Here is a 27,930-nt window from a genome sequence, read left to right on the forward strand (position 1 = left end):
TTAGTCCATTCCCAATAGAGCATATCCACCTGCCACTTCAATTGCCACGTTTACAAAGGTATCTTAAAAACATAACACAAATGTTTACTAACTAAAAAGGTAGTATCACTTATTGTGGAAATGCCAAAGATAGTTCCTCTTAGCAAATCTTTAAATTCTCTCTCCCTACCCCCCGACCCCCCTCCAAGAAAGCAATAAGATGAGAAAGAAACTTTATCCTAACAACATCAAAAGACCAGGAATTATAAATGATTAAAATGCAAATACTCGAGGTAAAATGTGTCCAAGAAGAAAATGAGTTTGAATGGGAACTGCAAACAAAAGAACTGAGTTTTCCTTATGAAAGAAAAGGATAATATTTGTTTTCTCAATTGTTCCTTATTTCTTTTTTGTACTACTAAAAGAGGTAAAGGAAAGAAAGGTGGAAAAAATGAAGAAATTAGGTTGAAAATAAAAAAGACATAAATTAGATATTAACTTAAGTTTTAAAATTTCTTTAAATCCACCTACTCTAAGATATTGCTTTCAAAATGAACATGAGGTTGCCCTGGCTGGGTGGCTCAGTTGGATGAGCGTCATTCTGTTCACCAAAAAGTTTCAGGTTTGATTCCTGGTCAGGGCACATACCTAAGTTGCAGGTTCAATCCCAAGTGGGGGCATGCACGGGAGGCAATCAATTGACATTTCTCTCTCTCTTAAATTAAGAAACATATGCTTCGGTGAGGATTTTTTTTAAAAAAGTGAACAAGACTTTGGCACAGATAATAAAAAACAGAAAAAGTCAGATAAAACATTTCAACTTCATTATTCAAATTGCTAATCAGTATTTCCCCAAGAGCTTCAAATAAGAAATCTATTGTTGCTTGCTTTCTTTCAAAATTTAGAAGATCTCTGCTATTGAATATTAAAAACCAAAGTAATAACACCAGCACCTTTACTAATTTAAATTTCAAAATAGGCTAAAATCACAAGGAAAAATTTTCATTATTACACAGTGAAAGTATTGCCCAGGAAAGAAATCTGTGCACAACTGCAGGAGCTTATCTGATCTCAAGAGTGGTTTTGGCCTCCAGGTGTAACAGAGACAAAAGTACTAAGTGATTCCTTGAGTATGACTGACAGGTCACTCAACATATATCGATTTCATTTTTAAAAAAGAAATAGCCGAACCGGTTTGGCTCAGTGGATAGAGCGTCGGCCTGCGGACTGAAGGGTCCCGGGTTCGATTCCAGTCGGGGGCATGTACCTTGGTTGCGGGCACATCCCTACTGGGGGGCGTGCAGGAGGCAGCTGATCGATCTCTCTCATCGATGTTTCTAACTCTCTGTCCCTCCCCCTTCTTCTCTGTAAAAATTCAATAAAATATATTTTTTTAAAAAGAAATAAATCCAATACTAACATTGATAGCATTCCTGTAAATTAGAGATAAAATAATAAGTCTAAATGAGTTAAGAACATGCAAACTAAAATAAAGTATTCCTTTTTGTCTATAAAATTGGTAAAAATATGAAAGACTGATAAATCCTAAAAAAAAAAAAAAAATCCCCACATATATGTAAATGTAAGAAACTCAAACCTGTAGAGAATTTTTTTTAGTTTATCTGAGCCACACTGACAACTGCCTGGGAGCAAAATCTCAATTTATTGAGAAAATCCTCCAGGGAATTGCAGTTTTGCAACTTATTTTATACATCAGAATCAAAGAAGACATAAGGAGCATTATATGAAATCCACTGGTGGTAGATTAGGGAGGCGGGAGAAAGAAAAGTGGGGAAATCTCTGCGATTAGATAAAAAGTAAAATGGAGGGACACTTCTTTTATGCCAGTGGGTACAAGATAGCTAATAATTAACATTTATAGCACATAGTGATGGTGTTGGGGGAACAAAGTAGCAATGAGTTTTGTGTTCTCTGCTCTGCTGTGGTGGGTGTAGTCTATGGGGTCAGATAAAGGAAATTACTTTGACATTCCAAGTGTATGTTATCTTAGATGCTAACAGGCAGTAACAGGCTTATTTAAGGTAAAGGTTGACCTTTGTCAAGAAAGCTACAGGCCTAGGATGTGATTACCTGACCACCAATGCAGGCCTCCCCTAAGACTGTCAGATTTGGTATGTAGCCCCTTTTTTGGCCACTCATGCTTAAAGTTGCTGTACAAGGATATTTTACTTAAATTTTGCTAATAGTAGGAAAATATTGGAAATAACCTAAATGTCCATCAGTGGAAAAAAAGATGATACCTATTTAGGCAGCTGTAAAAAGAACGTTAGAACTAACTGTATGAACATGGAAAGTTCTCTAAATGTTCTCTGTTAAATGAAAAGAGAGAGTCACAGAAACAAGATCTCGTTTAGGTTAAAAGAAAAACAATTAAAATGCACAGCATAGGTATATATGTACATACATGTACACAAATGACAGAGGACAGAGTAAAGATTTTCAGCTTCTGTTCTCTGTACTTCCATATTTTCTGACTCCTGAGAAAGTATACGAGTCTAAATTTTTCAAAAAAGTCAATCTTTAAAATAAACCATACGGTAAACAAAAAAAACCAAAATCCTATAATATTCTATTTTAATTATAATTTTACTAAATCTTCTGGTTCAATCATAAAATTAAGTACTTTATGTATAGAACTGTAATAGCAAAAATATGTTATCTCCAACAGAAAGATACATTTCTTCAACCTTTTCCCTGTTAGTAATCAAATATAAATCTTAAATGTAAATGGGGAGTTATAAGAAGTAAAGGAATTACATAAATCTGTACCTGTACTATTTGGTGTTGGAGTCTGATGATGTCCCAAGGTAGCTAATACAGGTCCCACTGGTAGGGAAGATGGACGCTGCTCTGACTTACACAACTGAGCAGGTTCTAGGAGATGTGAACATGTAAAATAAATTACAGAAATAGCCTAAACATAACTCTGTTAACTGGGATTCAAAGTCAGCTAAGTCAACTGTATTGCACTAAGTCAACTTCCATGCTACTCCTCTCTAACATCCTATCCCCTTTAAACTCAAAACACTAGGCAGGATATCAAGAGACTAGTCCTGGTAGGCCAATATCTCAGTACAACTGCTCTGTAAAAACACCAAACACTTCTGATGATAAAGTGTTTCCAAGCATCAAACCATATAATATCTGGGGACAGGTTATCTCCTTTTTAGTCCATGAGAGATGTTAGCGCATTCTCTTAAGGATATATAAACATTCACAAAAGGATTTCACATACTCTTCAGTAATTTTTAAAAAGTCATTTCTTTTTTCCAGTACAATTTCTGACTGAACCATGTCATCATTAAGAACACAATTACACCCTAGCTGGTTTGGCTCAGTGGAGCATCGGCCTGTGGATGAAGGGTCCCAGGTTCGATTCTGATCAAGGGCACGTGCCCCGGTTGCAGGCTTCTCCCTGGCCCGGGGTTCTGGTTGGGCTCATGCAGGAAGCAACCAATTGAGGTGTTATTCTCACATCAATATTTCTCTCTGTCTTTCCCTCTCTCTTCCACTCTCTCTAAAAAATTAATGGAAAAATATTCTTGGGTGAGGATTTAAAAAAAAAAAAAAAAAGAACAACAAAAAAGCAAAAGGAATCAGAATAGTTGGATAGAACTCTATACTTAAAAATACACAAGTCTATTTAATTGGTAGACATAACAAATTTCATTCTTCCCTTTCTCATTATCTTAAAGCTCACCATAAAGAAACCATTTGTATTATTCAGAGCTATAAAGAATATCCCAAAATAGAATATTCCTGGATTGCCTTCAAGCAGATCAAGGTATATTATTTACCTTGGTGGCCATAAATCCAAGTCATAGGATTCTATCCCATCAGCTAATCCAGGTCTTAGTAACCATGTCTATTTTCCATCTCACTCTGAAAACTGAAAGCCCTTTCATTATACTTAAAAAGCCCCAATATTAAAAATACTATCATTTTCGAATTCATTTTTGGCTGTATATTTTTATTTTTATGTATTAAAAGAAAAAGAAAGAGCCCTCAAAGATTACTATGACAGTCATACACATTATGTTTTTTCTCAGCAATGAATCTGTGAAACATTTTCCAAATACTATACCTGGAGGTAAGACAGTCTGGGAAGGCATTGTGTTGATCACAGGTTCCAAGGGACTAGGTTGATATATTGCATCTACAGGATTAATAGTACTCTGAGATAAAGAAACACATTATAATTATTTTTAATTAAATGCCCTTCCAACGCTGACCCTCCCAAATGTATGAAATTGCCCATATTTCTGACAGCAAAGTCCTGAAGGTTGCTATATAGATATGCTGATGAAAATATGAAGAGAAAATGAAACAGCTTTTCTATACATAAATCTAAGTTTCTCATTATTATTATTTTAAAAGCAAGGTAAGGAGGAAAAATGAATGAATGAATCTCTGTATTACAGGAAGGTAAAGCTAAATGGAAAAACTTGGAAAGCATTATATAATGGTGTGGCAAGATTCAGGAAGCCAAAACAATAACCTCTCAATTCAATTCAGTGCTTCTCAAATGTTAAATTCACCACAAATATTGTTTCTCTAAGAAAGAGAAATGCTCTCTTGCTTTGGTGTGAATAAATATTACACCTATGACTAGCTTATGTGTCGGCACCAGAAGGATCTAATCTTTCCATTCCATACTACTGTCACCTCCATTACTGTCTACTGCACAACACAGGCACCTAGTTTTACAATCACTAAAGGCAAAGAGATGTAGCTTCTATTTGAAATGGGTGTGTGTGGGAAGAAGATTTTTTTTTTTTTAGGATTTGAAAAACATAAACATATAGTTATGATTTTGGAGAGAGAAAATGTTCAGATTTCTCTGATTCCAAACCAAGAAATTATCCTACAGCATTTTAAAAACAAGACTCCATAGCTTACTGATGCATTTTTATATGAAGAAATGGAGGATTTCAAACAAAGGTCTCTGCCAGAATAAAGTTTAGATCCACCACTTAGAAAAGGCTACACTAAGCCCATGGACACAGAAAATAGTTCAGTGATGGCCTGGGGTGGGACAGGAAAAACAAAATTGGTCAATCAACTTCAAGCTAAAATATGTCAAATTACATTCTACAATTTGCTTTCAAATGCATTTACAGAGTGTGAGAAATGTAAACAAATGATAATCTACAGCCCTAATCTGTTGTGACATTAAAACTCATACCATACAATATATAATAAATTATATATACATATTATGTTCCGTATAGCTAACATTTGTGGAGTACTGTAAGCTCACTCTGCACCTTATAAAAACCTTCTGAGGTAGAACTAGTAACTTTTCTTTATAGAGGAAACTAAAAACTCTAAGGTCAAGTAACTTGTCTAAGGTCACAGCTAGTGAATGGCAAGGCTGGGTCCTAGCAATCTGGGTCCAAGGCCCTAAAATCCCTTCTTTCTTAAAAATAAAAATGCAAGGAAAAATGCAATCATCCCCAAACAAATGATTCAAATATGTTTGTTTTCTACAAGTTTAGATTTCCTATGGTTAGGGAATGTAGGCGTTTTAATTGCAAATGATTAACATTTTTTTAATGCTTTCTAAAGCTATTTTTTTAACATAATCAAAAGTAACTAATTTTGTTCAGAGGGAAAAGAGAAAAAGTAACTGACAACATGATTTTCCTCAGGGTCTTTGGGGACCATGAAATGCTAGACAACATATACAGTCTTTTTTCCATGAGGCTTACAAACTTATTTGCTATCTCACGAAGAGAGATTATATTACATTGTATTTATACCACATAATTGTATATCATCATGATTCAAACTTTGAACTCACACTGTGAAAAGAGAAAAAAAAATTCTAATGTGTTTAATTCAAATTTTAAAAATGTTTCTCTTTGCTTTCTTAAAAAATATACAAACATCATGGATATTTAACTTTTTTTTCATTTTAATCCAAATATAAAGATAACATCTTTTTAAGTATAATCATGAGATGGTTTTGAAGATTCCAGATTTCAGACAAGCTGTCCTTTGTAAAGTCTTAAGACAAAGAAAAGACTGCTTCAGAAACACAGTTTGAACAGAAGTCACTCAGTTACCTTAAAACTAGGGTACCTCAAACCACAAACCTTCAATCTCTAATTTTTATTTCCAGCTGGGAACAATAACATTTTCTTTATAGAGAGGAAGTTGAATATAAGGGCAGAGTAAAAAGCCAACAAGGAGGAAAGAGTAAGAAGATGTCTGTAAATAAAAAAGTTTATGTTCCAAAAAAAATGCAATAATACCACAGTAGCAATGCTAGTTAACAACAATACAAAAAAATCAAAAAATAAGAGATGAGAAAATAGAAACCTATAAACATATTTAAATAGATTAAGATGTGTCTCAATATACCCCTCCCCCTCTGCTTTCAACTGAGAACAAAGTTGATCAGAAATGCAGCATTGTGAGTTATGCCTTATTTAGTATTACAGATGCATATTCATACCATAATTAATCCTTCAAGTTAACACATGCAAAGTGATTCAATCTGGACCAACATTTAGAAAAATTTTAAGATCAACATTTCCTCTTCAAATGATTGCTGAAAGAGGGACAACTTTAGGAGCTCAAGGAAAATTGCAAGAGTCAACAGCAAAAAGCAATGAGTAGGTAAAAAGAAGAATTTGCGTTGAAAAAGAGGTAGAAATTCAGGCTTCTCCTGACATAACTGGTTATAACACTCTGCAGAATTAAAGGGAAACAAAGATTAGATTAAACTTACTATAATTCCATCTGCGTGCTTCTCCGAATTACACTGGTCCTTAAGGAAAAATGTTAAAAATATTAACTTCATTCTCTCATTTAAGCAACTGCTGTGTATTTTCTTCCCTATTAAGAAAGCTTATTTTATCAGGTAACTAACAATGTTAGAAAACTATTTCTTTGCTTCCATTAAGATTTTAATTCCATTTGTACATTCCTAACCAAACATAATTTTATCACTGGCTACACAATCAACACCAACAGCAAGACAATTATTTTTCCATACAAGCATTTAATTAAGTTCATTGTAGAACTATCCTATTGAACTGTGTAGTCTCCCTAAATGACTAAATGTAGATATGTTAATTTAGGATTGAAGACAATATTTCTGGGTTCAAATTTATAGTAAATGTCCCAAACTCTTACTGTACTTTAAAGGTATGACAATCATGTACCCTTAAAAACTCAGTATAGATACCATTTCCCATATTCGGACTATTGGCCCAACAATTATACTAATACTTTTCTAAATAGATGACATGATTACTCTATAAGGTAGGTACTATCATATATATATGATATATATTGATATATATTGATTTCAGTTTGACCGGAATTGAACCCAGGACCCTTCAGTCCACAAGCCGAAGCTCTATCCACTGAGCCAAGCCAGCTAGGGTGGTAGGTACTACCTTAATCCTTTAGGTACTTGAGGGTGACAGTGGTGGAAAGTTATCAACACATTATTGTTTTTACTCAGACAGTATATTTAAACTTTAAATAAAACTAATGAAAGTTTTAACTTCATATAATCAGGAAGTTTTCAAGTGTTAACAGAAACTAATATTTGGTCTTGGTTTTAAACATAATGGCCAAGTTTTATCTCGTTTATTGATAACTTTTCTTTTTAATTATTGAGCTTACTTAGAAATCTACATATGGAAGGGTCAAACAAGAGCAATTTGAAAATTTGAGGATGCTTTAATTATTTTTATTTTTTTGTAGTGCGTGTGCAGAAAAAAATTAACATTGGAAGCCTAAAATAGCTATCCTTAGAAAAGCCTGCTTGTAAAGTTGTTTTGGCTGGTATCTAGGAAATTCTGTTTCAGGAGGGTTCCCACTACCCTAACTGATAAGGGTAGCTCACTGTTGCCTAAACAATATGGTTTATTCTGAACACCTGCTTTCGTCCTGGAAGTCTAGAATCTTGGTAAATGCTAAATAGAGAGTGCTTATATGACAAACCTCCAATAAAAACCTTGGGTGTTGAAAAAACAAACATATAACATCTTGGGTTTTGAGTCTCTGATGAACTTCCCTGATAAACAACATTCACGTGTATTGTCACAGGAATTCAGCACATGCTGAATGACTCCACTGGAAGAAGACTCTTGGAAGCTTATGCCTGGTTTCCTCTGGATTTTGCCCCATGTGCCTTCTACCTTTGCTGAGTTTGCTGTAATAAATCATAGCTCTGCGTATGACTACACGCAATGTCTTATAAGTCCTCCAAGTGAATCACCAAACTAGGTGGTTTTGGGAACCTTAGACTCAATGCATATCTTTTGTATATCTCTGAGAATAACTGCATTTTGATACCTTCATAATTCATGTCGGGATTTCCCCCTTTATTTGCACAACCGAATTAACTATGTATCTAGAATACCCAAAGTTTCAGAAATTCTTAATAGAATTAGTTGAAAATAAACTATTGAGAATTAAATAGGAAGAAATTTAGTTTCTTGTTCAGATGATATTTTAATTTACTTTTAGCTTTCCCCTATTAATTTCTGAATATTAAAAATTTATTTTTCCAAAGTACTTCTTAGTAATATTACATACTTGTGGTAGATTAAATTTTCCAAAAATGGTCCCAACATGAGATAAGAATTCATGTCTCCTATCCTTGAACTCAGGTGGGCCTTTGTAACAGTCTACTAATTAAGTACAGCAGAAGCGACTATAGGTGACCTCTGCGATAGGTCATGGAAATGCCACAACCGTTTACCTTGTTTTCTTAGAACCCAGCCACCACACTATGAGAAGGCCCAAGTGGCAGTGTAGAAGACTACATGGAGAAGAACCCAGACTCCCAGCCAATTTCCCAGGTATGAGTCATGCTGAAAGTGGGTTCTCTGTCCCCCACTTCACTGCCCTCCCCCTGCCCAATCAAGCCACATAGGTGACATTGCATAAAGCAGAAACAAGTCTTGAGGCCTATCCAAATTGAAGATTTGGGAGCAAAAACAAATTACTGTTGCTATTTTAAGATACTGAGTTTGGGGGTGCCTTGTTATGTAACAATAGAACACTCATATATTGTATTACATTATCTAAGAAAGCTACCACTTCTAATTCTGACTTAATTTTTTTAAAACTTAAATATGTGACCATTTGCCCTCCCCCAAAAGGTTCTTGATTAATAATGCATGTTATTTACAGATAATTTTAAATTGGGATTTATAATTTTTGTTACTATTGTGGTTTGTCATTTAAGGCAGAGTCAAATCTATAAACCCATAGACTATCAAATGCCTACTGTCAATCCATTCCCATCACGAACTTTAGGGAGTTTGTCCTATTATTTAAAAAGGCTTACACTCACCCCCACCGCCCCCGACTTCCACCTTTCTTTTTGTTGTTTGTTTTGGAAGTAAATCACAAATTAACCTTTATTGGGATCAGCTAACGCTGAATCTCAAGTATTACTGAACCAGAGATTCAATTGAATTCAATATGAATCATGTTAATGAAACAAACAAATGGTCTAATGCAGTGGTCGGCAAACCGCGGCTTGTGAGCCACATGCGGCTCTTTGGCCCCTTGAGTGTGGCTCTTCCACAAAATACCACGTGCGGGCGCGCACGGACAGTGCAATTGAAACTTCGTGGCCCATGCGCAGAAGCCGGTTTTTGGAAAGGAGATAGACGAAACAGTATACAAGACGAGTGTGGATGGGACGTTTTTAGCAAAGGCCAGCTTAGGAGTACCCTAATTAAGTTAATAACAATGTACCTACCTATATAGTTTAAGTTTAAAAAATTTGGCTCTCCAAAGAAATTTCAATCGTTGTACTGTTGATATTTGGTTCTGTTGACTAATGAGTTTGCCAACCACTGGTCTAATGCTACTTCCCACCTAAATCCTATCTAATAAAGAGGGAATATGCTAATTGACCCTCCCGCCATTGCAAAGATGGCGGCAACCACAGCCACAAGATGGCAGCGCCCAGTCCCCTCAGCCCCACAGGGGCAGTAGGCAGGCCCGGCCTTGCTGTGCACCTGCCTCCAGAGTCCCCAGTCCCCTCAGCCCCCTAGCCCCCCAGGGCCGCCCAAGGCTCAGGTAACCAGGGCCGGTCAAGGCTTGTGGCAGCAGCAGAGGTGTGATGGGGCGTCGCCTTCCCCTGATCACCGAGTCGCCTCCCGCCCCTGAGGGCTCCCGGACTGTGAGAGGGGGCAGGCCGGGCTGAAGGACCCCCCTTCCAGTGCATGAATTTTCATGCACCGGGCCTCTAGTTATGTTGTAAGTGCTTATTAAATCCTAATACAATAGCTATTCTCTTCTCTGAACATACCAGCATGCCTGTGTTTAAGAAGTATGACAGTGAACAAAAACATCAGCACCACGTAATTTGGGAAGACTTTTGATCAGAATTACAGACTCCAATATTTTTAAAACCATGCCTACCAAAAAAAAAAATACATGAAATATATCCCCATCTTTCTAATGAAGCAATGTTGTCTAGTGAACACTTTTTAAATTATATACTTATAAATTTACTATAAAATAAAATTTCTAATTCAACTGAATATCCATATGCAAAAAAATAAATGCATTTGGACCCTCTACCTCACACCACAAAGATTAACTCAAAGAGGGTCATAGACCTAAATGTAAGAGCTAAAACTATAAAACTCTTAGAAGAAAACACAAGACTAAATCCTCATGACCTTGGAGTAGGCAATGATTTCTAAATAAGCCATCAAATGCACAAGCAACAGAAGACCGGTAAGTTGGACTTCGTGAAAATTTAAAAATTGCCTGCTTCTAAAGATAGCTGTATCAAGAAAGTGAAAGACAACCCAAATACTTGAAGAAAAATCTGTAAATCACATATCCGATAAGAACTTGTATCCAGAATATGAAAAATCATTCTTACAACTTAATAAAATAAACAACTCAACTAAAAAATGGGCAAAGAATTTGAATAGACATTTCTCCAAAGAAAATGTATGAATGCTAACAGGCACATGAAAAGATGTTCAACATCATTATTTTTCACAGAAATGCAAATGAAAACCACAATGAGATACCACCACAATGACTATAATAAAAAAGACAATAATAAATGTTGGTGCGAATGTGGAGAAAATGGAACCCTTATACATTGCAAGTGGTAAAGTAAAATGGTATGGCTGCTTTGGGAAATAGTTTAGCAGTTTCTTAAGAAGTTATACAGAGTTACCATATGACCCAGAAATACCACTCTTAGGTATATACTGAAGAGAAATGAAAGTATATTTCCATACAAAAACATTATAGGCAAATGCTCATAACAGCAGTATTCAGTATGGCCCCCAAAATGAAAACAATCCAATTATTCATCAACTGATGAATGGATAAACAAAATGTAGTGTATCCATTCAATGAAATATTATTCAGCAATAAAAAGAAATTAAGTCCTGATACATGGATGAACCTTGAAAACATGCTAAGTGAAAAAAGCCAGTCACAAAGGACTACGTATTTTATGATCCTAAATATATCTAATGTCCAAAATAGGCAAATTTAGAGACAGAAAGTAGATCAGTGATTGCCAGGGATTGGAAGAAGCACAGGGTAGTGAGAGAGATAGTGAAAGAGTGCTTAACAGTCACGGCATTTTTCGGGGGTGATAAAAATTTGCTAAAATTAGATTACGGTGATGGTTGTACAACTTTGTAACTACACTAAAAACCATTAAAGTGTACTCTTTAAATTAGTGAGACTTATGGCATATAAATTATGTATCAATAAACCTTTTTTTAAGTCTGACAAGAAATTAATGAATACATACTAATGAAAATATAGTCTATGCAGAAAAATGTGCTGAAGAGAGAACCTGGGATCTAAGGACAATTTAAATATACAGTCTACTTTAAAAGTATCAATGAACAGACAACTTAATTCTGAAAGGATAATCTAGACCTGTGCTGTCCAGTTTGGTAGTCACTAAGTCACATCTGGCTATTGAGCACTTAAAGATGGGCTAGTTCAAAGTGTAAAATAAACCTAGAATAGTAAAGACTTGGTGCCAAAAAGACCCACAAAACACCATTAAAAAAACAAAAACAAAACAAACTCCCACTAAGAAAGACTATGAACTATCTCATTAATGAATTTTTATATTGATAACATGTTAAAATGATAATATTTTGGACATACTGGGTTAAATAAACTACATTAATAAAATTGATTTTATTTGCTTATATAGTTGTAGGATATGGTCATATCACCTAATCTTTTTAAATATATATATATATATATATATATATATATATATATTTGTATTTGATTTCAGAGAGGAAGAAAGAGGGAGAGAGAGAGAGAAATATCAATGATGAGAGAGAATCATTGATTGGCTGCCTTCTGCATGCCCCACACTGGGTTATTAAGCCCAGAACATGTGCCCTGACCACGGAATTGAACCATGACCTCCTGGTTCTTAGGTCGACACTCAACCACTGAGCTACACAGGCAGGGCTCACTTAATCTTGATGAAGAGCTGGTCAAGTCCCCAACTGTAGGAACCTCCCAGATTATCTCTGCTTTGCTCTCTCCTCCTGCCCCTCACTTCCTCTGCAGTTCCCTATGAGTGGTCACTAGCCGTCTCTATTGGTATAAAGGAAGAAATAAGTCTTCTGAGTTAACACAGCCCACCTGAAAATCCCACTAAACGAGTGGTGCCCAGGCTTTGCTGCATAGCAAAATCTCCCAGAAATTTTAAATTCCCAATGCCCAGGTGATATCCCATACCAATGGTAACAGAATATGAGAGCGGGGGAGCCAGGTATCAGAACTGTTAAAGATGCCCAGGGTGATTCCAATGGGCAGCACAAAGTTTGGAAACCAATGCACTGATAATCATTTAGAATTTCTAAGATGAAAGAACCAAAACTGGTAGGAGCTTAAACTTCTACCCATAGCATGTTGCCTCTAAGTAGCTAATACTAAACTGACCCAGAACAATAAAAGTATCAAATCAGCTATCTTCTTATATCCCTTTAGGGTCTCAGATGGTAATATTTCAAACTAGCTGATTCCAACATTTTATTATCCTACTAGAATAGTCCTCCAAAGTGGCTATATCAATTTATATTTCCATTAGTATTAGATGGAAGTTCTCCCATTTTTACCAACATGTGACAATGTCATTTAAAATTTTATGCCCTCCTAAAATTATTTAACAGACACTTATTTAGGACTTGTATACCTGCTATAAGAGCATTACAAATGCTAATTCATTTAAGTCTCACACCATCAGTAAGGGTACAGGTACTATTATTATCCACATTTTATAAAGAAGACCAAAGTACAGAGAGGATGAATAAACTTGCTCACATGGTGAAGCAAGGATTCCAACCCAGACAGTCTGGCTCCAAAATCCATGCACCTAAAGATAATATAATGCTGCCTCTCATTATTATTTAAAAACCCAGTATCTTAATCAGTTTAATCAGATTTACCCAGATTAATTCATAAGGCACAACAGAAATGTGGCTAAACAACAACAAAAAAAATCACACATATAGTAAAAAAAACTAAACCATGTAACAATGAAAAATTATGTATTAGAAAAATTCATTCAAAATTCACAATTATTTATCAGGCCCCCAATAAGTGGCAGGCAACTGTTCTAGGCACTGGAGTGGCATTATGGATAATACAGTGGTAGTATAGACAATAATTCAAAGTATATTTTATTTCATGAATACAGAACAGCAATTTTAAATAGTGGTTCATTAACGTAGTTTAGTACCAGAAAGAAATCTGTAACACAATTTTTAAAAATATATCTTGATTATACTCTTCATTATAAATGAGAAAAAGACATCTACTAAAATTTAATTCCTTTTCTTGTTAAGAAAAACATTTTTGTTGAAGGTTTTGCAAACTATGTCCCCATTTCAAGCAGGCCCATGCTGATAGGTAACATCCAAACACAACAGTTGTTCAACAGTACCAGGAACCCCACAATACAATTTACTGGAGAAAGGTACACATTTTAGAACTGAGGTTTTGGCTTTTTAAGAAAAATATAACTACAATTATTAAATGTCATTAAAACAAAGTAACCAAAAGTAAAATTTACTTACTTTAGCAATCTGCAGCAACACAATGCAGTGTTTAATTGATTCTACCATGCTCTATAAAAACAAAACACTAATTTTAGGTTCTTGCCCTGGATAAAATGGTCATATGGTGTTAAAGCTCAATATAGAAAAATGAGTTCAGATATACAGGGTTTAGGTCTATACTACAAAAGAAACACCCTCTCTAGATATCCAGTGGGTTTTAACATGGTGAGTGTCAAATGCAGTTATTATTAGCAATTCTACAAATTGTTAAGGAATGCCAAAAAATGTTAATCTAGACTGAATAATATCTAAATGATCTTCAACAGCTGGCAACCCACCATAAATTTCTACAACGTCCATTCAAGACTTTTATGGAATTATGGAGAATAAAGGATCCTATCAAAATATTGGTGAACGTGGGATACTATTTTGCCTGTTTTTAAATGCAGCCCATTAGTAGCCCATTATATAAAGTCAGAAAACCAGGACATTAGAAAACTTGAATTACAATATATTTTAATTTATAAAAGAGAATACACGCTGTGGATAGATGACACCTTTTATCCAAGGATCTCAAATAGACAAGACCAGGAAAAGATAAAATGGCACACAAAGTCAATTTCAATTAGAGGAACTATTCATTTAAATTCCTTTAGAAAACAATACAGTTATTAAAATACCCTTGTAAAAACTCATAAAATTAAATTGCCCTTATTAATAATAGGAGCAACTTAAAATACAAATAACATTTTAAAGTACTTTCTAACACAAAGGCAGAATTTATGAAATATATAACTTACATTTGTTGTCTCTTTGAGAGTTTCAATCTTCTGTGAAAAATAATAAGTTTAAACAGAAATCATCAGAAGCACAAAGAGGTATTATTTTTTTTACTGGCTAGTCATTTAAAGAATTTTACCAAAATGTACTCATTACTCTGAGTGCAGGCAGGCTGGGAAGGGAGTACTTTTGGTTATACTTCATGTCTTTATTTATTTTAATTTAAATCAAATATTTAGATTAAAAATTCAGACATTTTATGAATTATACCCTCAAATAAAATTCATGTGATTCCATTAATAACTTGTAAAAACAATATAAAACATTTTTATTCCTTACCTAAAATAAGTTTTTTCTATAGATTCACTTTGTGATTGTAAAATACTAATTTTAGAATCACCTTAAACTGTGCTAAGTTGTTTAAAAATGACATGGTACTAAATTCAAAAACTATGACTGGAAGGTGAGTTAAACATGTAATGCTACTATAACCAAGTGTAAAACAGCCAAATGCAAGACTATGGTCAACAGAAGTGGAAAAAAATAAAGTTGCATTAGGAAAATTAGTCATAGATAGAAAAAAATGTAAATTAAAAAAAGAAAATAATATTCAAACTATAAAGTAGCTGTCAGAAATTCAAGGGAGGACAGTGGCAGAATTCAGAACTAAAATTAAAGCAACACTTGTTTTGTTTACTCCTGTGTGGCTTGTTTATACTGAAAATTCTTACAGGTTGGTTTATTAATTTGAAATGATCATGTGTAAATTTAATAACTTTCTACCTTCAACACGATACCTGAAAAGGAAAAAACTTACTCCTAGGAAGATGGTACTTATAAAAAGGGTAGCATATTAAAATTTTGTGCATTGCCCTTTTGTTTAGTTATGAAACCATAACAAAAATTCACCACAAAACTCCCCTTGAAGTCTATGTGGCAGTAGTATTATAATAGGTCAATAACAGTCAATAACACTGAGGTCCTTCTGTTATTTCTCCAAAAGGCTCTTGAATTTAAAAAAATTTAAGTCAAAACATGAAGTTACCTTTCTCTGTTCATCATCTTTGCAGTTTTGAAGTTTGTCATCAAAAAGCTACAGGATTAAAAAAATGATTATAGAATCACGCCACATTATTACATTGTGCACATTTACTAAACATAGAAAAGCAAAGTTTAGTTCTTACGCACATTTCTCCCAGGGATGATTTATATGTATTTCAAGATAACGTATGTTTTTTTCAAGGCATTTAACCAAGTCAAATTCTATTGAATTATTTTAAATGGTCAGGAATAATTACACTGGTGAGATCACAAGTAAAACATGTGACTTTTAAGAGCTTAAAATAATAATTCAAACCTAAGTTTTTTCCACTTTGTCATTCAAGTTTATCAACATCCCTTTTTTCTTCCCAGAACCTATGGTTGTAATTAATTTTAAAGTCGAAACTGAAGAAGACAATTTCAATAATAAAGGAAGTAGAGAATCACCTCTCCCAATCCCCAAATCCCCAAATGGAAAGAGCAAGGCCTACCCTAGCCCGTTTGGCTCAGTGGATAGAATGTCAGTCTGTGGGTAGAAAGGTCCCAAGTTCCATTCCAGTCAAGGGCACATGCCTGCGTTGCAGGCTCAATCTCTATCCCTGGTCGGGGCATGTGCAGGAGGCAACCAATAGATGTTTCTCTCTCTCCATCTCTCCCCTATATACCTCAGGTGAGGATAAAAAAAAAAAAAAAAAAAAAAAAAAAGCAAGGCCTTAGAAATAGAGCCACTTAAAGTTTACCGCTTTCATAGAATTTTTAAACAGAATGTGAAGCTAATCTTGTCTTGCTTTCTTCTAATTATGTCTAGATATTTACCTTTTTAATGACCAAAAAAGTACATTATGTACATATACTATTTACCAACATTATTAGATTAGAGATAAAGATCTTTGAAATTAAGTCACCAAAATCTTTTAATAAATCAGCTTTAAAAATTAGTGGATAGAGCGTCGGCCTGCGGACTGAAAGGTCCCAGGTTCGATTCCGGTCAAGGGCATGTACCTTGGTTGCGGGCACATCCCCAGTAGGAGATGTGCAGGAGGCAGCTGATCGATGTTTCTCTCTCATTGATGTTTCTAACTCTCTATCTCTCTTCCTTCCTCTCTGTGAAAAATCAATAAAATATATTTAAAAAAAAAAAAAATTAGTGAAGAACCACAAAAGGGTTGTAAATTAATATCAAATCAATAACTGTTTTTACTCAAAATCAAGCTCAATAACATTTGCTACTTTATATAAGTTCAATATATAAGCAAATGCCATACCTTTAATTGTTCTATTAAGATTTGCAGGTAAGCATCAGCCTCTGTAAGTTTCTTATCAAAGTCTTGGACACTAGGAACAAATCCTGAATCCAGACCCTAGAGAAAAAGAAAATTTACAATAAATCTAGCAATACCCAAGCAACACTTAATAGTACAAAAGATACTTCATCATTCACACGTGGCATTATAATTTTTAAGTTAAATTCAGTACTTTTACAAAAATAAGAGGTCTGTTTAAATTATTTAAATTCTCCAAGGACGATGGTACATCAATCTCCTCATGAACTTCTAGCACTATTCCCTTGTCATCAATTAACATGTGCTGGTTCTCAAATTCGGATTCACCTTGCTATTCAGAATCACTGTCTTTTCTCCCAAAAAGCCCCATAAAAGCTCCCAGTCACCTCCAGACCAACAGTAATTCAGCTAAAGGAACATACACAAAACAACCTACATTACCTATTTTCCCTCTACTTTTTGTTCAGTCCATCCCTCCAGTCCTTTAATTTTAACTTCATATTCTCACTACTTAGTTCTCCAGTTCCTTAACCTACCTCATTAGCTGTTTTCCTCCTCCTCCCTTATTAAAAGAAAAAAATAATAACCTAAGAATTCTTACTTTGTCTAAGAAGAGTACTGTAAGTGAAACTGACAACACTTCTGTCTTAATCAAGTTCCCTCCTCACTTTCACCCTTGGCATAAACACTACACTCTGGACAAGGCGTAAATGTTTACTTATTTAGAGGACCCACTTATTTCTCAGTTTAATGTCTGGCATTTGCATGTCCTACTTTTTGTACCCTAAAATTTGTAAGTTCCAAGAGCATGGGATTCCTATTTTTTAACTCTACTTACTCAAAAGAAACTTTTGAGTTCTTAATCATCTCTTACATGAAAAACACATCAACCCTGGGTGTAAAAGACAAAATGTTGGAGACTGAAGAAGACTATTAGCTTGCCATATTTGCATGCTCAGATGTCATGCAGTTAAACTGGGAAATAAGGGTCTGGAACTACTAATGTCACATTCCCACCTAGCCACAAAACTCTGTAAATGGGTGAAAAATAGTAGTTCAACATACTATATACTTGACTTTCACTTGTCATATCTTCCCTGCCTTTGGCCAACATATACTCATCATTTTCACATTCCCCATTTTGGTAAACTGAGGTCAGAATTCACTTTTTATTACACTAATTCCTCATCTTTGTGTAATACTTTAAACGTGACTGAAGCACTTCCACAGCCCTTATCTTAAACACCAGATTGAGATGGTATAGTATTATGGAAACACCAATGGGTTGACAAACCTGGTTTCGAATTGCAGCTCAGTTACTAACAGATATTGTGTCTCTCTAAGCCGCTCTTTTCTTACCTAACAAATACAGGCGTCCTCTCCTACTAATATTAATGTGGCAGCTACTACCTCACTAAGAACATATAGTTACTAACACTATCAATTACTACTATTAGTATTGTTGCTCTTCCTAAACTAAAATTTAAATTCTGAATCAAAACAATAAAAACTTAAGTCCTGTTTAGACCATGAGAAAATCAATGCATTTCTTTTTCAAATTCAAAGGCAATAAACTGCCTACATTTTTACATGTTTGTAAAGAAACTACTTGAAATTAGTATTGGAAAACCTCTTCCCAATGAGAGATGTCACGTATAAAAACAAAATATAAGGAAAAAAATCATAAAACTATGTATGCCAAATCCACATATATTTATAAAAGTGTGGCTAAATAGCTTCATTTTAAAAGATAACTCAAAAAACTTCCTATTAGAAACATTTATTATGTGCAGTAGGATAATAACAGATGTGGAAAGGAAGGATAAATCCGTCACATTTCAGAGTTACTATTGTACTATTCTTAGAAAGGAGTAATTTATTTCCACATTACTATACCTCTCCCTCCCCCACCTCCAAAAAAAAATTGTAAGGACTGCTTGGCTTGGTTTATGTTTTGTTTAAAAAAGCAATATAATATTATCAATAATTTAATTATAAAACGCAGTTAAAATCAGCTAAATACATTGTTCTTGCTAAATATCAAAAAGGTCAATGGCACATTCAAAAATGAATAAAATGTGAAGCATCTTGGAAAGAGAGAAAGTGATTTCTAAGAATTTTCCCTCTTCTGAATCCACTTAGAACTACCATTGTAAAATCTAATTAACCTACGCTTTTGAACAATCCTTATCTACTAAAAGTCTCTAGTCAATACATAGAAACAAATTAGATTTAAATTACTGAGATTTAAACCCACATGAATTAATTCTTCAAAAACAACCCTTTAATCATATGAACTTCACCTTGGCTCTTTTCTCAGTCCTGCCTTTAGTCTTCCACAACATTCCTATACCGTTAGAATAAACTCCACATGGCACAATATCCAAGTCAAAGATCTACTCAGCAACCCATCTTTCTGTATGAAAGGTATGATAGAAGGTTTATTACAACAGTTATTAGCTTAAAATCCCAGAACTGGCCTAAACTCCCCTGCACTGTCATCCATAAATCTTTGGTGTACCTTAAAAACAAAATCTACATATACTGTTGCCCATCTGCAATCAATAAAATAACATTTACAAATTTATTAGTAACACAGACAAGGAATTGATAGTAATTTTCTCAAATCTAGAAAAATGCACTAGAAGAGATGTAACTTTTCACTATAAATTGACTTACAGTACATAGAATCCAAGCCACCTAATCCAACCTTCCACTCATAGAAGTGACTTTTATCAAATCTTTGAAAGTCATTTAATCTTTGCTTGAGTATCTAAAGACAAGGAACTTATTACTGCCTAACAAACTTTTTCATAAGAATTCCCTAAAGTCATTAACTAATTCCTCTTTCGATTCAACATTTACAATGTAAGATACAACACTTATTTATATCCTCTTTAATGGAGTTTTGTTTTAAAACCGATCATAAAAAACAGAATATAGTCCTTTACTATGTTAAGGTTGGTCTGTCTTTGAAAATAACTTAGAACATGGCAGACCCTTTAAGACAGTGTGACTTCATATTTCAAATTAATTAAACAACCTATATTTTAAATAAATCTCAATCTGCAGATTGAGAACCAAGCAGATGTACTTTCTAGTACTCTATTCACATTACCTATATCTATCACATTTTATCCTAATTAAATATTTAAATAATTGACTTATCAAAAGGATAAGCTCCATAAGAGCGGGAACTGTGCCATTCAACATTATACCCTCCAGAACTAGCTCAGTGTTGAATAACTGTTGTGGCACTGACTACAGCCATGTGGCAACTGCTGGTGCCATGGGACCCATATCTCCTTCATGACCTCTCCTTAGCCTTTCTGTTTTTGCTCCCCTTCCCTTTTCAAACTTCCTCCCTCTCTTCTCCATATCTTTCTTTTCTTCTCATTTGTCTATGTCCTTCAGTACTGACTGAAGTGGTTCTGTAGCACTTCTGGCACTTGGGACCCAAGATGTTGCCGCTCCCCAATTAATCATATTGATGAGCCATAGTTCTGTCTTGATTTCTGTCTGAATTCATTTACAGTTTAAATTACATACAACCATTATAGATAATTAAAGATGAAATGTCCTGTGATGTAAAAGAAGTTAAATTAGAAAAACTGCAATAGAAATCAAATCTAAATCTAAGCATTAAATGAGAACTCTATGCAAAGAAAAAATATTACTTATGTATAGTAATTCTTAAAAAATAGACTATTTGTAAGAATACTTGGCTAATAAAGAAACCTAAAATACATATATATAAAGTCAAGAAGAGTAATATATGATTTTTATATCAGGATCCATGTAATTAATTTAAAATATATACACAGAGGCACACATCTGGCCCAACTGAAGGGAAATTTTAAAAATAATATCAAGACTAGTAGAAGAATATCATACGGCCGCAAAGCTGTATAAAAGCACTCCCTATTATCTTTCTAATACTTATGGTGAGCAGTATCACTTTTCTCAGAAGACACTTCTCAAAGCTAACAAATGTCGGCAAAATTAAATGAACTTCTATTGATGACTTGGAACATTAAACACTATTTATACTTTATACATACACATAACTGAATACATCACCCTCATTAAAAAAAAAAAAAGGGTATTGAAAGGTATGTCCTTAAAACTGAAGTACATATTAATTGTAGCTGCTTTGGGGAGACTCTCTTATTAAAACTAAAACAGTACAGGAGGCAATTTTTGGGATGAAGTAAGAACTATTAATGTAATTCCTAAGGACGGAGGAAGAGTAATGAACAGTGGAGGGACAGGTGATGAAAGGTGGTTTAAGGTCTTCTGAGGTCAGAATCAGGAAATAAGAAACTTATAGGTAATTTGAGGAACTGAGAATAGCACAAGGAGAAGGGCTATTGCTGAATAATGACATTATAAAAAAAGAAATTCACAAATGAGTAATTAATTTCACATATCAAATCTTATTTCACAGCAAAACTAAGGACTAAGTACCCTGGCTATATCCAGTGCTTTCTCTTGTACAGGACAAAACTGTTATTCAGTAAAAATATCTTGCAAAAAGAGAAAATGAAAATATTAGAAATAGAGACAATATTCCATGTCAGTTTCATAGAAAAGTTCAGAATAACACAGAATAAATTATCAGGAAAACTGTAAAAGGAAATAACAGCTTAAAATTTTAACAAAGGAAAAACACTCCCCTCCCTTCCCCTAATAAAAATAAGTCTCCCAATGAAAAATAAATGGCATGAATCCAGACAAAAGCAGATGATTGTTAAAAATTAGCAAAGCACAAAGCATATAATTAAAATAATGAAAACTTTGCAGAAATGTTTTTTTAATTAAAATATGAGAGTATTTGGAAAGTTAATGTTCACAATTAGCAATTTCAGGTGACATGCATCACAGATACACTTTCATCCAATGAAAGAAGTATAGCGTATACTTACAATTGAATCACTTACAATTATTTTTGAAAATTCAAGAACTGGAGAGATACCAGAAGACTGGAAAAAAGCAAGTGTGGTACTGATCTTCCATAAAGGTAAGGAAAAAAGAGAATAGAAAGTTACCATGCTGTGAGTCTGACATCAATAATTAAGTAAAGGAATAATAAGAGAAAATTATCTGTAATTATACAGAGGAAAAGTAGATACATGAACAGCAAATGGCAAGTTAAAAAAAAAAAAAAAGAATGCCAAACTTAATGGCTTTCTGTTCCTTAGAAATTTGCTAACAAATTAAGTTTTTTTGAGAAAAGACATCATTTTGTCTTCTTACCAAATGATTTAGAATCTGGCTTAATGATGAAAAAAAAGCATATTAAAGAAACCAGAAATAGTAATAAAACCATGATTCTATGTGGAGAATGCTAATCTGTATTTTCCTTACATTGAAAAGTTAGAAACATTTATAATCCCTGATGTTTGTTGTTTATCCACTTCAGCTAAGGAAAGAACAGGATTTAGAGGTATAGAGAAGTTCTAAGAGTAAGAATTGCTCCCTATTTTTAATCCTAAACAATACCCAGCTATTGATTCATTTGGAGTTGAGATTATCAATTTTAAAATGTCTATAAAATTGAGGCTATTATCAAATTCCTCCACTGTATCTTCAGGAAGATATTTTCCACTTAAATCAATGTTCTGATAAGCTAAGGCTCCAAATTAATAGCTTCATTTTTATGAACGTGGAAGCTATAGCTTTCTTAACAACAACTGCTAGGTACCCCAAGAATGGTCTAAAAGTAGGGTCTTTTTTCATAGTTCTGATTCTCTATAGATGCATAATAGATATTAAAATATTTTTCAGGCCCTAGCCAATTTGGTTCAGTGAACAGAGCACCGGCTTGTGGCCCAAAGGGTCCTAGGTTCGATTCCAGTCAAGGGCATGTTTGCAGGCTCCTCCTCAGCCCAGGCCCTGGTTGGGCTCATGCAGGAGGCAACCAACTGATGTGTTTCTCTCACATCGATGTTTCTCTCTGTCTTCCCCTCTCTCTTCTACTCTCCCTAAAAATCAATGGAAAAATATCCTCTGGCTACGATTAACAAAAAATAGAAAGAAAAAGAAAGAAAAAATAACTTTTTTTCAGGATATTAAGTTTTCTGCTATATGCTGTACATGTTTTCTCACTTCGTTATCACAAAACCGTAAGATAGATAGTAAGGTAGTGCTTACCTAACTCATGCAGCTGGGATTATTTTTTTAATTGAGATTTCAACCTAGTCTTTGGATTTCAAATCCATTACACTTTTCCATTAAGTCACAATGATACTTGAAAAGAATTCATAGCATAAAAGCATTAAAATGTAATCTAAAAATTGCCTGAAGGAGCCCTGACTGGTTTTGCTCAATAGTTAGAGCGTCAACCCTTGGACCAAAGGGTCATGGGTTCGATTCCAGACAAGGGCACATACCTCAGTTGCAGGGATGGGGGTGCATGTGGGAGGAGGAACCAAGAGATGTTTTTCTTACTTCCATGTTTCTCTCTCTCCCCCTCCTCCCTCCCTCCCACTCTCTCTAAAAATAAATGGAAAAAATATCCTTGGGTGACAATTAAAAAAAATGTTGCCCAAAGGAGCTTGATATAGTGAAAATGAGCATAAGCTTTAAGGTTAAGACTGATGTAGTTTTAAATCCTGAATCTTTAGCTCCTAACCAATTAACCTGTATAATCAGGTGAAGTTACTTTCTCCACCTCCACTTTCTCCTACTCCACTTCCTCCACTCAAGGTTGTTGGAAAGATAAAATGAAAGAATATGTGTAAAGTAACACAACAGTAGGTGTTCTACTTCCTCTTCATAATTTGGAATGGTAAATAACCAAGATTCACCACTGCATCCCAGGCCTTACAATGGTACCTAACATAGAGAAGTAAAAACTCAATGAATATTTGATGGATAAAAATAAAATGAACTAATAACTAAATAATACCATAAAAACATGCAACTTTAATAGAGATCTAATCAAGAAAAGGATATAAATATAAATTGTATTTAATAGTCCTTTAAAAATATGAACAGTAAGTTAACTTTGAAGAAGAAAATAGTAATCAAAAAGGTATGAACAACAGCCAAAACAGTGATAAAATACAGTCTTGGACACACACAAAAAATTCCATATGAGATGTTCAGAAAAGTATTGGGTATTATGCCTGAATCAGAAAAGGTAAATAGCACCGAATTATTACCTTGGTAACAGAGGCAAATGATATTAAGAAAGCCTTTTCTCATAAAATAATCTGATTTTTGAAAATACATTAGTTCTTTGAAAAGCAGAATCACTTTTACCTTTTTTACAGAGAAAACAGCTTATGCATTATATGCACAACAATTAATATGCATAACATTGAGTTTCTGTTTAAAAAATACCACAAAACAAATCTGAATTGCTCATATAGTTAGGACAAAAAGGACTGCTTTGCCAAAGAGGAATGAGTTACAGACTCTATTGCCAAAATTCATGCACTTTAATCACAACTTTCCGCACAATTGCTTATTCTTTATGATCTCTTCATCTAACACTGACACCATTCTGTGACTTATAGAACAAATCACTAATATTGATTCCATAAAGTGATTTGGTGACTCACCCACACAAAAAAGGTTTGTAATTAGTACCATCTTACTCTATTTAAATCACTGATAACTTGTCCATCCAAAAGTCTCCCCAAATTTATTTAATAAAACCATACAAAAAGTTATTGTAAAAATTATATAAAACAAAAACTTGCAGTTTATAAATAAGATGACCAAATATCCTAGTTTGTATGAAATAGTCCCTGTTTCTGCCTGTTGTCTCAGCAAAATTATTAGCAACCTCCTTACTCTAAAAAGTGCCCCAGTTTGACCAAGATATTATTAAGGTTTCTCTCTACATAATGTATGTAACTAGCATTTTAGAGATATAAAGGTCTAGAAAGCATATAAACTGCTTAAGAGGTTTCAGAAAGTAGCAAATTACTTAAAATTAAACATGAGTTTATAGACTCTGAATGTACAAAGCAAACAACAGAAACAAAAGAGACACCTGAATTCAAGTCAATTATTATTAACTTAGTCCTTGCCTTATGCTAGGTAAGTGGAGACATGAGTAATAGAGAAGTTACATTTAAAAAAACTATTTTATTCACACAGACACACACTGAAATAAAACACATGAAACATATATATTACTCCTGGGGAGTGGGATTGAGGGAACGGGGGAACTTGAGACAGTTCTTTACTTTATACACTCATGTTGTCTGATGTTTTTATAAGTATGTATTTATTTTAATTCAAAAGCTTTATTTAAAAAATATTCTGAAACTGCACAGATGATAAATATTTTTAAAATTTTGTTTAACTTTCAGCTTCCAAAATTATCTGCATTATTCTTTTAACATTATCTACAAATGCTAGTGTCTTAAGAAAGTAAATTTGGCAATGCTCAAGCTGCTCAGATCCACCTTTCCAAGCAAAATAAAATGTAGCATAATGAATTTATAACATCATTTATAGATAAAGCACAAACTAGCAAAATAGCATTTAAAAATTAACCATCACCACTATACTAGAATAAATGCTGAGCATGATGGCCAGTAAAACAAAGCAGAATACCTAATTTCCCCCCCACATCCTTCCCGCTAATAACATGATCATGACTCAACATTCAAAACGCAAATTAATAAAAAACAAAAATACCTCCTACATAATTCCCAACAAAGCACTGTCTGACCATGTGATATTGGCAATCAGTCAAAGCTTTTCGTTTCACACATTAGTTGGTCAGGCTACCAGGAATGTCTTAAAAGTCAGAGAGTAAGTCATTCCAGGATTTAAATGAGCTCTGACCAGCATGTCTTACCAGCATGAGATGGAAAAAATACATTATTCCCCTCTCCAACCTCAGATTACTGCCTATCATTCAGCTTAACAGCATTTTGGAAAGCAAAAAGTCTCAGTATTTATAGGGATCCACCAAAAAAACCCAAATGTTTTAGGTAAGTTTCCTGAAAATTTACTCTATGAATAACTAGAAGAAATTCACATTAATCACATAAATCCTTAAACTGAGTGTCTTAGTAGTTCAAGTTTGGAAATAACTGCAAAATTCTCATTCATAACATAATCCTTGTTGAAAATCTGATTATGTTTTAAAAAATAAAACCTCATATATTCCTCTAACAAAACTGGATCTCTCTGTATAAAAAAATATCATAGAGAAAAGTAACATCCAAGGGAGCAAATAATACACTAATCAGACCAAGGGACACTCAGCCCTAGAAGGCTTTTATCTCACACAAACCAACCAAACAGCAAAAACAATAACCATGAAATAAAAAGAATAAATTCTATAACTGGTCTGGCATTTACCCTTTAAAAATTATATACGCCAAAACAGTTTTTATATATCTGATTTTAGCTTCCAGTAAATATCAAACGGAAGGAAACAGATTCAGTTATTGCTAAAGCTGTTTAAAGTGTAATACAAATTACCCTGATTTATTTTGATAGGTGTCAGAAATACATCAAGATGGTCTAAAATACGACCAGAATATATGCCCATGAATACAGGACTTGTTTTGTTCTCTACTGTATCTCCCTGGCTAGTGCTTGGCTTGTAGCAAGTACTCAACAAAAATGTTAAAAGTGAATGAAATAAGGAATTCTGAAATGTGTTTACTTGTTGGCTTTTAAACAAAAAGTAGTCAAAGTATAAGAAGTTCTTGCAGATCATAGAGTATTCATGAAAAAAATAACTTTAGTTATTAAAAATGCTTTATTTTATAAGTCTGGATCTGAATTTTTAAAGGCTAATTAAAAGTTTTTAAGAAAAAATGAAAAATTGAATAGGAGGCAAGGCATTGTAAGACCTGGCAATGACAACTAACCTGTTCCTCTAAGAACGCATTCTCTCGTGACAAATCTTATCATGAGCACTGCTTTACACATATTGCTCTGGGCTTAGAACTCGGCATTATAATGATTTATTCAGTAGGAATCTCTATGATTATGGTATCTTCTGGACGATTTGGGGGAATGCCAAGATGAAATAGATATCCTGCCCTAAGAAGTTTCAAATCTATCCTATCTAATAAAAGGGTAATATGCAAATTAACCATCACTCCGTCACAAAAGATGGCAGCACCCAGTCCTCTCAGCTCTGCCGGAGTCCCCCAGTCCCGGGGGGGGGGGGGGGGCGGCCACTGAGAGCAGGCAGTGTGAGCAGCCTCGTGGAATGCTTGCTTCGTCTCCGCGCCCAGCTCAGGCCAGCCCCCCCGACAGCCAGAGCGGACAGAGACAGGGGGGCTGGCCACAGCCTCCGTGGCCAAGCGCAGGCCCAGAGAGACGGCGGGCCCGCCTCCTGTGGAAGCAGCGCGGCTCCCATGGAGGCGGCAGGCAGCCTACCAAGCGCAATATCACATGATGGGCTACTAGTTAGAGGAGATAAACATCTATCTACAAATAACTGATCCAAGCATGATAAAATAAGTGTTATGAGAAAGGTACTAAGAGATACCAAGGAGAATGTTAAAGGGGATGAGTTAGGTTTCACAGAAGTCATCTTTTTTGAATTCAGGATTTGGACAGAGATGGGGAGGGGGAAAGTATTATAGCAGTGGGCCCCACTGGAAACAGCATAATGAGATGGGATGTCTGAACTTCTATTTAATGTGACTAGAGAGATGAGGGTAGGGTTAAGGAAACTAACAAGGCATGCTGAAATACTTGGAAATTAGGAAAGGCAGGGAAGCCTTCATCATCCTAAACTGAAGGAAGAAGGAAGGGAACAATGTTAACCATGGACCAATCAA

The 27,930-nt window shown here is 34.4% G+C and overlaps 1 protein-coding gene across 19 annotated transcripts in view; it reads right to left on the minus strand.

Moving 5' to 3' along the window:
* OSBPL9 (oxysterol binding protein like 9) overlaps positions 1–27,930 on the minus strand; it is a gene marked incomplete at its 5' end in the record, with an annotated part of 167,571 nt that overhangs the window by 46,076 nt on the left and 93,565 nt on the right. For 3 of the 19 annotated variants that reach the window (XM_081087134.1, XM_081087125.1, XM_081087130.1), the window contains 7 exons: positions 2,770–2,874; positions 4,085–4,175; positions 6,737–6,775; positions 14,073–14,123; positions 14,855–14,884; positions 15,880–15,927; positions 17,141–17,236. In XM_081087134.1, the coding sequence (XP_080943260.1) occupies positions 2,770–2,874; positions 4,085–4,175; positions 6,737–6,775; positions 14,073–14,123; positions 14,855–14,884; positions 15,880–15,927; positions 17,141–17,236 (460 nt within the window). Of the gene's footprint in view, positions 1–2,769; positions 2,875–4,084; positions 4,176–6,736; positions 6,776–14,072; positions 14,124–14,854; positions 14,885–15,879; positions 15,928–17,140; positions 17,237–19,461; positions 20,877–22,083; positions 22,168–27,930 lie in introns of those variants that run through there. The other 16 variants (XM_081087135.1, XM_081087131.1, XM_081087140.1 and 13 more) reach the window with 8 other exon arrangements.

This window comes from Myotis nattereri (assembly GCF_964212035.1).
Source record: "Myotis nattereri genome assembly, chromosome: 3".
Classification (NCBI taxonomy): Eukaryota; Metazoa; Chordata; class Mammalia; order Chiroptera; family Vespertilionidae; genus Myotis; species Myotis nattereri.